General features: G+C 37.7%; 2 protein-coding genes across 5 annotated transcripts in view; one reads left to right on the top strand and one right to left on the bottom strand.

The window, feature by feature from the left end:
- Positions 1 to 10,565, top strand: part of LOC113493766 (ATP-dependent Clp protease ATP-binding subunit clpX-like, mitochondrial) — a 28,026-nt gene extending 17,461 nt beyond the window's left edge. The window contains exons 4-14 of one of the 4 annotated variants that reach the window (XM_026871773.1): positions 1,428 to 1,606; positions 3,234 to 3,380; positions 5,161 to 5,305; positions 5,544 to 5,635; positions 6,013 to 6,166; positions 6,584 to 6,779; positions 7,300 to 7,392; positions 7,669 to 7,797; positions 8,378 to 8,539; positions 8,709 to 8,768; positions 9,171 to 10,565. In XM_026871773.1, the coding sequence (XP_026727574.1) occupies positions 1,428 to 1,606; positions 3,234 to 3,380; positions 5,161 to 5,305; positions 5,544 to 5,635; positions 6,013 to 6,166; positions 6,584 to 6,779; positions 7,300 to 7,392; positions 7,669 to 7,797; positions 8,378 to 8,539; positions 8,709 to 8,762 (1,351 nt within the window). In that variant the 3' untranslated portion in view covers positions 8,763 to 8,768; positions 9,171 to 10,565. Of the gene's footprint in view, positions 1 to 1,427; positions 1,607 to 3,233; positions 3,381 to 5,160; positions 5,306 to 5,543; positions 5,636 to 6,012; positions 6,167 to 6,583; positions 6,780 to 7,299; positions 7,393 to 7,668; positions 7,798 to 8,377; positions 8,556 to 8,708; positions 8,769 to 9,170 lie in introns of all 4 variants that reach the window. The other 3 variants (XM_026871775.1, XM_026871774.1, XM_026871776.1) reach the window with 3 other exon arrangements.
- A 24-nt stretch (positions 10,566 to 10,589) lies between these two features.
- LOC113493770 (kynureninase-like) lies at positions 10,590 to 12,051 on the bottom strand. The gene has a single exon (XM_026871782.1). It carries the CDS (start codon positions 11,946 to 11,948, stop codon positions 10,668 to 10,670), a length of 1,281 nt encoding a protein of 426 aa, XP_026727583.1. The 5' UTR covers positions 11,949 to 12,051; the 3' UTR covers positions 10,590 to 10,667.
- Positions 12,052 to 12,145: the final 94 nt, after the last annotated feature.

Genomic DNA, 12,145 nt, shown 5'->3' with positions numbered 1-12,145 from the left:
GGTTCTGATATTGTACATTTAACCAAACCTAAAGAACAAAATAATAGTGACACAATTTTTATTTAATACCATTAAAAATCTTAATTAATCCCGTACCTACTTATAAAAGATCGAGAGTGTATTACTATAGTAAACCTGACAAAGTATCACCGGCAATTGAACGCATTATACGGAACCGTATGGCACTTCTGTATCCACATTGTTCTGTGGTCACGGTAATAAATCCGACATGATTTCCTTGTCACTCGCTTTCCAAGTCTTTTGTTTTAAAAAAGGAGGTAAACTGAGACCGTTGTATGTCGTGTTTCCTGCTTATGTGATGTGGAAAGGATTAAACTTTCACTACCGTCCGCAGTCAGGGCTGCGCGTATTTACTGCGATTATAATTATGATTAAGGCGCCAATACATTTATCTGATGACTTCGAGAGAAACCAATTATTATTCAATATTAAGTAGATGTTTTATTTGGTGATAAAAACCCTTTTTTGGTATTGAATTGCCTGTTCAGTAGCTCAGTCCAACTTTACCGTCGTATAGATATTTTATGTTCATTTTCATGTGGACGAAAGGATTAATACCAAAGTTACAACATAGATGTCGTTGTTCTCATATTGAAGGATAGTAACCTAATACAAAGTAGACTTACTGATAACATTTTCTGCTATCTGATAGCGAATAGGTCATGACAGTGATATGTAAAGCATTGTTTGTTTTTAACTATTATGATGATGAAGCGTGATGGAAAACTTCCTTTTCATATCTTTATTATTCCAAAAATTATAAAATAGAGTGGTTAGGGTCAGTAACATTAAATTTATCGGTCCGGCCTAATGCAAAAACAATACTTAGCTTAGTGATGGCAAAGAAAGCATAACACCTAAGGGCGAAAATTTGCTGGGCGTCGTTCTTCTATACCTACGTTACTCATTTTCGAAACTCAGTTGCAATGTTGTAAGCAATGATAAAGTATGTAAAGGAAACTTAAAAACAATGCTTGATCTGGCAATTAATTCGACAGACGACCTTTTGTTTCGAATAAAATTAGCCTCAATTTCTTTCATTTTTATGTTTCCTGATGTTTTTACGAGGTTTATTTACTTTCATTCGTTGTACTTTCCTATATTTAGGCTAGGTTAATGAAAAGAGCACATCATGACGCATACTTAGAATGAACTAATTAATCCTATGCCGATGTAGATTTCACTAATTATCTTATAGATTATCCCAATAGGATATCTGTCGTACGAGACTTATACTAACTATACTCATATCTAACCTAAAGTATATGCCATCTTAATCAGGATCGAGTAGAATGTAGAGACAAATCAAGATCTGTTCATAGTTTCTTTTGATCAATGTCGTTCTGAATATATCCTATTGCATCAAATATTAACTGTTACTAACATAACTACTCTTTTGTCTCCAGAAAACCTCCGCCACCGCCCAAGAAAATCTTCGAATATCTAAACAAGCACGTAGTGGGGCAGGAGTACGCTAAGAAGGTGTTGTCTGTGGCCGTCTACAACCATTACAAGAGGATCTACAACAACGTGACCAGCGGCGCGCCCGCTGACGCACACCACCCGCTACACCACACACACAGAGGTAAGGATCATCACTACATCATTTTCACTCACTACACCTTCCACCGTTACTCAAAGGAAGTGTGGAAGCGAGACGGTGTACTGTACGCCATAAAGTGTTCCCCTCTCGTTTTCACAACTGAATCAGTCTGCTTTTAAGAAGTGGTGACAGGTATTTGGTGCAGCTAAAAGAAGGAGAGTAACCAATTGGCAAAAAAGACAGAAACTGCTTATTGATTCCAAAATAGGCAAAAAACTAATTATACATATGAAGTGGTAATAGACCCTCGGCTAGAAATTCGATAAAACCTGTATTTAACACAATTTTGGAACAAGAAAAAAAAACAACAAAAGCAAAAGGGAGTGAAATTGTTTGGCCTGGCTTAGTACGGTGTCTAACCAATTTTAACTCTACAATCAGACTTTAACAAAACAATAACGATGCTCGAATCGATAAAAATTGATATCATTGAACACGACTAAACAAATAAAAAACTACTCCACTTCACAAGATCAATATAAAATCGTGTAACAAGCGCAACTTTTTACTGAAAACGGTTCTAAACCATCGCTGTGAAAGTGTGACGAATGTTCGGAGATCGTGGGATACGCTTCAGTGGTCACCTGACCTTACAGTAGTCGTTCTTCTTTCAACAATCTTTCACGTTTTCGATTTCCCTCAGTCACGATTGAATACATTTTTTTAGGCTCAAGTATCCACAGACCTTAATTCTTGTGTTTCATTTTGTATGTTTGGTTATTTGCATATATTACAAGGATTTTTTCTTAAATACGAAATAGTTTGTAATTAGGTTAAACCCCATTAAACAAAAGCAGCAGAGTTATGGAAAGTCACTTCATAATGTAGTTGTTAAATAATATTGCATAAAGCTATTTTGCTGAATAAAATTATTATTAATTCCCCTTACTCTGACATTACTTAACTCTTGCGAAACAAGTCAAATTGGAGATTCGTTCGCAATTATTTGGTATCTAATTTCGTGAGAAATAACCGGCACCATTCTGTTAATAAAAATCCAAATGTAAAAATGTAAGGAACTTTACTAAATAAATATATTTGATGATTAAATTACTATTGTCCATTCAGGACTTTCAATTATCTCATGTCAGGAAATGGTGTTCACAAAACCATTGACAAGATAAAAGTTCTTAAAACAACCAGTTGCAAATAGTTATTAACCTCATAGAAATAGCGGAGTGTATACTAGACTAAAAACTGAAGCAAAAATGATATTAGTATGGCATGGCTGTCTTAGGATACCTTAAAGTTTTTTTTTATGCCAAATCCGGAGTATCCCTTTTATCTTCACCAAATATAAATTGCATGTAAGACGATATACTCGTGCATGTTAAAATATATTTGCCACCTGAACAAATAACGATGGAAGTCAATATTTCATTCTTTCATTATCATGCATGTCATTAATAATCTCCAGAGAGCCTACTGGCACCTTTAGAAGTAATGTAATTGGTGTTGTGGAAAAAAGATGGCGCTGTATTTCTGTAATGCGCTGTCACTTTTGCACAATTTCAACAACTTTACTTTCAATAAGTGGCAGCAGGCTCTCTGTATCTTTTTGTCCTTTCCCTACTACTAGATACTGTATGTTAGTATTTATTTGATTCAGGAATGTTCTGGCCTGTTCCAGACCTTCTGCACCTCAGTCACAATACCAGCGCTGGCGGCGGCGCCGGCGCGGAGATCCTCGAGCGTCAACATCATGAACTACGACTGGACAAGAGCAACGTGCTGCTGCTGGGACCTACTGGATGCGGTAATATAACATTATTTATTCATTAATGTATTGAAGTAGAGGCTTGTCAAGTTCACAAGTCGTATTTCGATAAGCCATGGTGACTGTAGAACAAAAATATTGTTATGGTATTGCACTCTCATAATAATACAAATAATTTAGTTAGACCATGACAAAAGTACTTAACCAGACAAAACATAGATAATGCCTGCTAACATTTTATTATATGTAAGATAATGTTTCTCATATAACTAAAATATGATAGGTTAAAATGATTATTATTAAAACCAGTGAATAATAAAACATAAAATTTACATTGTCTCACAAGTTGATGTCAACAACCTCATTTATGACTTGAGTCAATACTCTTATACGGACAAACCAAGGTGAATAATGGACTGTTATGTAATGTATGTAAAACATATGAGTCATGGGTGTTAATTACACATCTACTATGTTGTTTACTGTTGCCAAAGGTTTTAAGAAAAAAATTGTTATAATATAAGATGCAAATAAACAAAATTATTCTGTGATTTTCAAAGTATAGGTTAAAAGTATAACACTACACATATTTTTTCCTTTTGTCCTCAAATTTTGCGTAACGACAAATTCTTGCTCTAATTTATATTTCCCAGCAAACTCGCTATCACACACAACAATGGTTAAAAACATGTCTGTTTATCTGAAGGGCTTCTTATAACCAGAGAGTTACAACAAAATGTAATATTTCACCCTCCCACGCCAAATATTAGCATTAAAAAAATCTCATCGCATGATTCCGCGAATATCGCTGTTTTCATTTTATTAAACCAGTTCCAAGGCCAGTATTTCGAAACTTATCACTTCGATTCCTAACTTGTACCCCAGTGGGTGGGATAACCACTAAACGTACGACTTTTGAATGCTAACCAAACGAATAACAAGAATTACGTATGCCGAGAACGAAAAGTGCAAATTAAAGGATTCTCATTAACTTGGCAGACATTGTTTGTATAGACAATTTGAGAAGTTGTTTGTTGCGCCGACACGTTGACTTCTCAAAACTATTTATTATATTTATTGCGTATTATAGGCACGCAATAAGTTAATTTATCTACTATATTAATATATTATGCGGAAAGGGAAATGCTGTTATTTATTATATTAAAAAAGTGGAATAGTTAATAGTAGTGAATTTATATGGGCCACGCCCAAAGCAAATATACATTACTCTTGAAAAAAAAAAGAAATGTTTGGAATCAATGCATAAGCGCTGCAGATAGCGTTCAAATTTAAGAAAAAAAAATCTTCGACATGATGATATCATTTTGAAATCAATCAAAAAACCCTTTAAAGTTACATAATCAATAACGCATCTGTCTGCATCGTTAACGACCCTAGAATTTCATAACAGCGGCACAACAGGCACTTTGGTATTCAACCCACGTTCCTGCGGCTAGCACAATTACATAGTCGAATAATGAGCTTTCTGTAATGCAACTTTGTGCATGCATTTAAAATCCGATATCATTGTCAAAATTTCATAACAGTTTTCGAATATTATTTTTGTGATGGCACGAGTAACATTGAGAGTCAAGGTTGAATTTCATTTGGTTTACAGATTAGGCTAATATTCTCCAATGGCTCGTTAGCGTGGATAAGGAATCCATATCAATTTTTTTTTATTAAAATCTGTATCATAGTTAACCCGTAAATATTTGACAGACTTCCGTTATAATATTAACGAAACTTAAATTATCTTTTGACACTGAAATTTGTACTATAAGAATCGTAAATTAATCGTGAAAATGTGTTGTTTCAGGCAAGACCCTATTAGCACAAACGATAGCGCAGTGCCTGGACGTTCCGTTCGCGATCTGCGACTGCACGACGCTCACGCAGGCCGGCTACGTCGGCGAGGACATCGAGAGCGTCATCGCCAAGCTGCTGCAGGATGCTAACTTCAAGTGAGTCTTAATAAAATACAAATATCTAACAATGTTTAGAAGAATTTAAAGAGATTATTGGTTTGAATTAGGTGTTTTTGCGATTGTGATCTACTGTCACGCCGTCTTGAATATACGGCTGTTCCATATAAAAAAATATAATAATAAAAAATCAGTGCATTATTGACTAATCAAGAAATAAGAATGTAGGCGCACTGTCCGAAGAACGGTTAATTAACAATATGTGTGTTGTTTGTAGTGTGGAGCGAGCGCAGACGGGGATCGTGTTCCTGGACGAGGTGGACAAGATCGGCGCCGTGCCCGGCATACACCAGCTCAGGGATGTCGGAGGTGAGGACTGAGAAACGAGATATTTAATCAAATTTTAATGGTTGGGTTGTGGGCTGGTGGGTCACAATTTTTTTGCATATTTTACCCTACAATAAAATCGTAAATAATGAAGACATAAAACCCTTTGGATGCTGTAGCTTCTTATAATTGAGGGAGTACACTGAAATGGGTCTCATCTTATTTATATTGTTTGTGATTTTGTGTGTATATCCTTTGTTGGAGGTCCTAAATAAAATAAAACACATATAGTTAGCATGCCCGATTATCGGCTGTCAAAAATATTCAGTATTACGCTCCGTCATATAACGGACTCAATCAGTTCGCTCCAGTTACTATAGGTTATTGTTAAATGTATTCAACCCTTGTTGTCCTTCCAGGCGAGGGCGTGCAACAAGGCATGCTGAAGATGCTGGAGGGCGCCGTGGTGTCGGTCCCCGAGAGGAACTCGCGCAAGCTGCGGGGCGACGCCGTGCAGGTCGACACCACCAACATACTGTTCGTGGCCAGCGGGGCTTACAACGGACTCGACAGGTACGCCCGTTATACACACAATACTTACATGTCTGGGTCATGTTATGGTGAAACATTATAGTGATTGGATTATTTAAATATGCGTAATGACGCTTAAACTCGATTTGCTTTAGTATTTGTCAAACTTGTCCTGGTTGAGTTCGGCATTCTTCATAATGCCGATTTGTATTGATTAGTGCTAAATTATCCAAATTATGACAGACAAAATAATGTACAGCTATCTATGGCCGAGGGGTACTTATTGAATGTGACGTTTTATAGGTTCGACTCTTGCGACTTTGCGTAATATTTGGGTATTTCATGAATGCTTGGGTGTCTTATGCAATGCCTGCGACACAAGAATTACCCTCCTTAGTGCGTTAGTCGTAAATCGTAATCAAACAGTGTATAGCTATACGCGTGTGATGCCGTGTGCAGACTGGTGCAGCGGCGCAACAACGAGAAGTACCTGGGCTTCGGCGCGTGGGACCCGCGCTCCGGCCGCCGCGCCGCGCTGGCCGCCGCGCGCAGCGACGCCTCGCCGCTGGACTCCGCGCGCGCCGAGAACGACGAGCGCGACGCCTGGCTGCGCAAGGTGCAGGCCCGGGACCTCATCGACTTCGGCATGATACCCGTATGTACACACCGGCCATCTACAACCAGTATTCTAACGTTTGGAAACTGTCTACAAAACGGCCTATTTGAAATAAAAACTTGGTTTTGGTCTTGATGCGACACGGCTCACGAATACTCTGATAACTCTTTAATACTATTTCATTTGTTCTTGTAATGTGTTACTACCTCTCAGAATCAAGATTGAGTAGCGATTGAATTTAATCATAAAACACATGGGAATACAATTACGAATGGCGGTTCATGAAGCTATCCACGACGCAACAATCGAATTTCTTAGTGCTAAACTAACTTAAACCAGTTTTTTTTTAAACCAAGTCAAGCCACGATACTTAACCACCAACAAAACGGAAACACGTTTAAAATCTAGGTTTACCATACATTCAGCCGTGCATAAAAAAAAGTGGACCGACAAAAATAAATAATGTTATTTACTCCATGCTACAAAATAATGTAACAATATAAAAAAAATCGAACAGATGCTACTAATTTACTAAAAATATTGTTCTTCTCTTCAACAGGAGTTTGTAGGCAGATTCCCCGTATTAGTACCGTTCCACAGTCTCAATCAAGACCTCCTTGTGCGGATATTAACAGAACCTAAAAATGCTATGGTAAGTGTTTTGCTACAAGTTTATTTATTTCTAGTAAATATTTTGCATATAACATGCCCCGAAAAACCTTTAAAAAAGTCGGATACTCGCAGATGGTATGGTAGAAGTCGCTATGGTAGAAGTACCTATCTAAAGTAATCATAAAGGGAACATTATCACATATTCACATAGTCTCTCCCTTTCAGTAACCTTAACGAAAAACAAAACTAATTCCAGCAGTTTTTGTTTTCACGATATATCAAGGCAAGACAATAATGAATGAACATTTGTCATCAGGTATCTCAATACAAGCTCCTGTTCGCGATGGACAAGTGCGAGCTGACGTTCAGCGACGAGGCGCTGAAGGCGGTGGCCGCGCTCGCTATGGAGCGGAAGACTGGCGCCCGAGGACTGCGCGCTATCATGGTCAGTTGTTTATATAATCTGCTTTACTTCGAAGGTATTATTAAGACTCATTTGCAAATAAGACAATTTTGTAAATTAAGTTCTTCGAGTGGTTAAGGATTCGACGACTAACCCTCTGTAGGTACCACTGCGGTGCCCACCGCTCCCTCGGGGGATGGAATAGGTAGCGTCAGCTTTCACGAAAGTAGGGCTCAGTCACTCCAAGATAATTTCTATGTTGCACTCTGACGACTAATTGGGAAGCTTTAAGTCTTCTTTTTTACTTTCTTTTCCTTTAACCTTTTATCACCATAATTATTATTTCTTAAATTATTTGTTAAGGAATGACCAGTGCATCTTTTATAAGCTGCCAGTCGTTAAGTCATCTTTTAAATACTTGACATGTTTCACCATTCTATCTTTATTTCCCGAGGTACTTTTTTTGCTTTCGGACAGGATTTTGGACAGAGTTGCGTTTTCTGACGCTAATTGGCAATATTTTGACATTAGTTTATGAGATGGCTTGATCGTATTCACTTGCCAGTAATGTCGCCGGGATGTGTTAACGACGATCAGTTCCTCGCTCACGTTGCCCCCGCAGGAGAACCTGCTGCTGGAGGTGATGTTCGAGATCCCGGGCTCGGACGTGTCGTCGGTGCACATCCACGAGGGCTGCGTGGAGCGCAGCGAGCCGCCGCGCGTGGCGCGCCGCCGCGAGCCCGCCGCGCGCGCGCCCGGCCGCGAGCTGGACGACTGGCCCTCGGTGCGCCTGCACAACTGTACGTAGATAGCTAGCCTAGCGCACCAGCCCGCCCGCCACCCCGCCACCACCCCGCCCGCTCCGGTATCGTAAGCTACAGGACACATTCTATATAAACTCGTACGTGCTTTAAATACCGCCGGCAAACCGTTTCATTATAATTATTTTACAGAATGTTGTCACTACGGCGGAGTGGCCAAGATCACAAAACGGGTGTTCTATGTGATATTTTGTTAGTTTCTTTTCTGGTTTTTATTTTTATTTTTATATGATTTTTCGAAAATTGAGAAAGTAATTTAGTATTACTTGAAATCATTTTGAAATGGTAGTAATCGTTTAGCTAGTTCGCAATAGATAGTAGTTTCGTTTGATCCAATTAAGGTTAGCTCATTAAGTACCCACATTAGACATAAACGAAAAAATTAAATTATGTAAGTGTAGTTTTTTTACCGTCATATTAATTTATTTTTGCCTTGTACGTCAGTGTTTAATATCAGCTTGATTCGGTAGTCAACATCTGTTATCAATCAAAACATCTCCCTGAAATATAGAACAATACTGCCAAGCCTCCAAGAGTTCGCATGGTTTTTATTCATGTATGAGTTTTTTTACAACATTCACATTTTGTTTGCAGAGGCTCAAGGCAACAGTTACGCAACCATCTGTCACTCAGTCGTGTGTGCTGTGAGCGATTACAAGTATGGTGGTTAAAACGAACGGACAATGTCAGTGCTATTAGTGATGCCCCACTATCGTAATACGTAGATGTCCTATAGCATGTCTCATCGAACTAACTGTATATTTGTGAGTAGTTCGCAGTAGTGAGGTATTTGGCGGCTAGATCACCCCACCCTCAGTGGCGCGGACGAATTAGAATCGAGGTAAGAGTTGTTCGTTGCTGTCATAGGTCTTAATAAATGTTATAAAAGATAAAAAAAATGTGTTTTCGGTTTAGTCAATATTGTGAAATCGTACAACGTTTAGGCATTTCGGGAGTCCCGTTTTAAGACTTTGTGTTTTATCTGTTTTTATGTATGTCGAACAGTCTATTTCTGATTTTACGGATAACGTGTGGTTTTGTTATCTATATTTAATCAATGTGCCGTAAAATTAGTAATGTTCATTGTAAGATCCAATCATTATTCTAATATCGTATTTGTATTTAGAGTAATTTGTTGTTTCATACAAATGTAGTTATAAATCAAGTAGATGTACCCTAGCAAGCATTTGAAGTAAAGTCGTTAGCCGAAGGATAATATAATGTAACAAAAACTATGTCTATAGCTTAGCGATAGTTTGAGAGGACTCCTGAAAGCTTGTTCCAGTTAGCATTTCATAAAGCGTGCCAGATTTTACTGAAAATTTTCAATACGATTCTTTATATCTCATTGCTCAATCTCAACTAAGTAACCAAATTCAAGTACGTAGAGGTAAATCTATAATCGTGATTGAAAATATTCACAAAACTCACCCGTTTGAATATTTTAACTTCAGGCCTTTTTAGGTCTTGCTATTAGTTCCTTGCGTTAGTTTATGTTGGAAATTAAAAACAAATGTTGTATAGTCCCAACCACCATACAACATGCTCTTGTGATGTAAATTACTGTAAATAGTAATAAATAATGATGATAAATAGAAAAAAAGTGTTATTATTAAGGTTTATAAAAATTAAAAAATAGGGTTCATTTTGCTACATACCAGCTAAGTTGTAAGTACGAAAAGTCACACGCAGAATTTTGATAGTTAAAATTACGTATATTTTGTTTCGGCCAACAACACTGAGAAGAATTTGACGTTTTGACATTTTGTTAATTATTATACATAATTATTTTTTTATTTATAAATGGATCGTTGTGGTGTGATTATAGTAAAGCGTGAATTTTTGTTAAAAATAAAAACCTCCAAATAGATTTGTCTAAAATTCTGGACTTTGTGATAGGATAAATTTATGGCATGTTGATATAATCACATTGCAACTCAAGTAAAATAGTATAAGCCTATTTTCAATTTAAATATAAAGAAAACCAAATATTGATTGTTTTATTTATTTTACTTTATTTTATGCTTATTTTAATACTTTCCTTACACAATAGCAAACACGCAACACAAGTCTAAAACACATTCCTACTTATTACACAACATAGTTTCTATTATTGCCAACAGCTTTATAGCTTTCAGTTTTAACGATGTCCAATAATATGTCCACTATTTTGTAAACTTCCTGGTAACTGGTATATAAGGCTGTCGGCGTCAAACGAATCACGTTGGGTTCCCTAAAGTCTTGTGCAACACCGCGAGCCTTGAGAGCAATACTTATTCTGTAACCCTCATCATGTTCCAGACAAACATGGCCGCCTCTCCTACTGTCCTCTCTCAGGTTGCCAATAGTGAACCCGTAGTTAGATAATTTATTTTCAATCAGATACATTAGATACGCAGTTATGTGCAAAGATTTTTTTCTCATATTTGGTACTCCAGCTTCATTGATTACCCTTAAAGCTCCCTCTAGTGACGCCATAGACAATACGTTGGGAGTTCCAATCTGCCAACCATTTGCATCCTGCTGATGATCAAATTCTTGCCGCAATAGAAACTGTGTTTCTATCTTGTTTCCGTACCACCCGGTTAATCCTGGCAATCTTTTGAAATGTTTTCTATTTATATAAATAGCTGCTGATGACCCAGGCCCGCCGTTCAGGTACTTGTAAGTGCACCATATCGCGAAATCTGCGTCCAATTTCTTCAGATTAATTTCCACTGCTCCAATTCCGTGACAAAGGTCCCATCCAATAAGAATGCCCCTTTCTTTTGCGGCTCGGGTTATTTTCTCCATGTCTAACACTTGAGCAGTTCTGTAGTACACATTCGGAAGGAATATTAAAGCTACATCTTCTGTCATAGCGTCAATGATGTCGTCCTCTTCCATGAAGTTACCTCTACTCTTGACCACTTTAACTGCTTCTTCTGGTTCATAGCCTTTTAACCGAACTTGACTGTCCACAGCGTACCTGTCCGTCGGGAAATTAATATCATCCACTAGTATTTTGTACTTATCTTTGGTTGGTTTATAAAACGTGCTGATTCCTTGATGGATGTTGATGGTAGTGCCGCCAAAGATCGCCAACTCGTCGGGATCCGATCCAACGATAGGAGCCATTAGTTCTGCCAAATTCCTAGAATATAGATAGTATTTGTTGTCCTCGACGGTCCATATTTTAATTCCGTTTTCCTTCCATTTTTCCATAACTTCTAAAACACATTCTTCAGCATCTTTGGTGGCAAGTCCTAGGGAGTTACCACACATATAAATCTGATCTTCCTTCAAAAAAAATCTTTGTCTAAACTGCCCCAGCGGGTCATTATTGTCAAGTAACTTTGGGTACTCGGGATCGATTTGAAATTGATCTTTCATTTTCCTTTTGTTCAACAAATATCCACTAGCAATAAGAACTTCAAGCTTTGTATAAAATCTGTCCGAGGTTGAGGCACCCCGGTAAAGTTGAGACTATTGCCGTGTGGGGCATTAATTGATGTATAAATACTAATGCCTTTTATTGTTTTTACCGTATCGATATCTTATCTAGTAGTCAACAGCACGTAGATAGATAC

Source organism: Trichoplusia ni, chromosome 5 (assembly GCF_003590095.1).
Source record: "Trichoplusia ni isolate ovarian cell line Hi5 chromosome 5, tn1, whole genome shotgun sequence".
Taxonomy (NCBI): domain Eukaryota; kingdom Metazoa; phylum Arthropoda; class Insecta; order Lepidoptera; family Noctuidae; genus Trichoplusia; species Trichoplusia ni.
The sequence above is the reverse complement of the archived record's forward strand: the minus strand, read 5'-3'. Positions and strand labels throughout refer to the sequence as shown.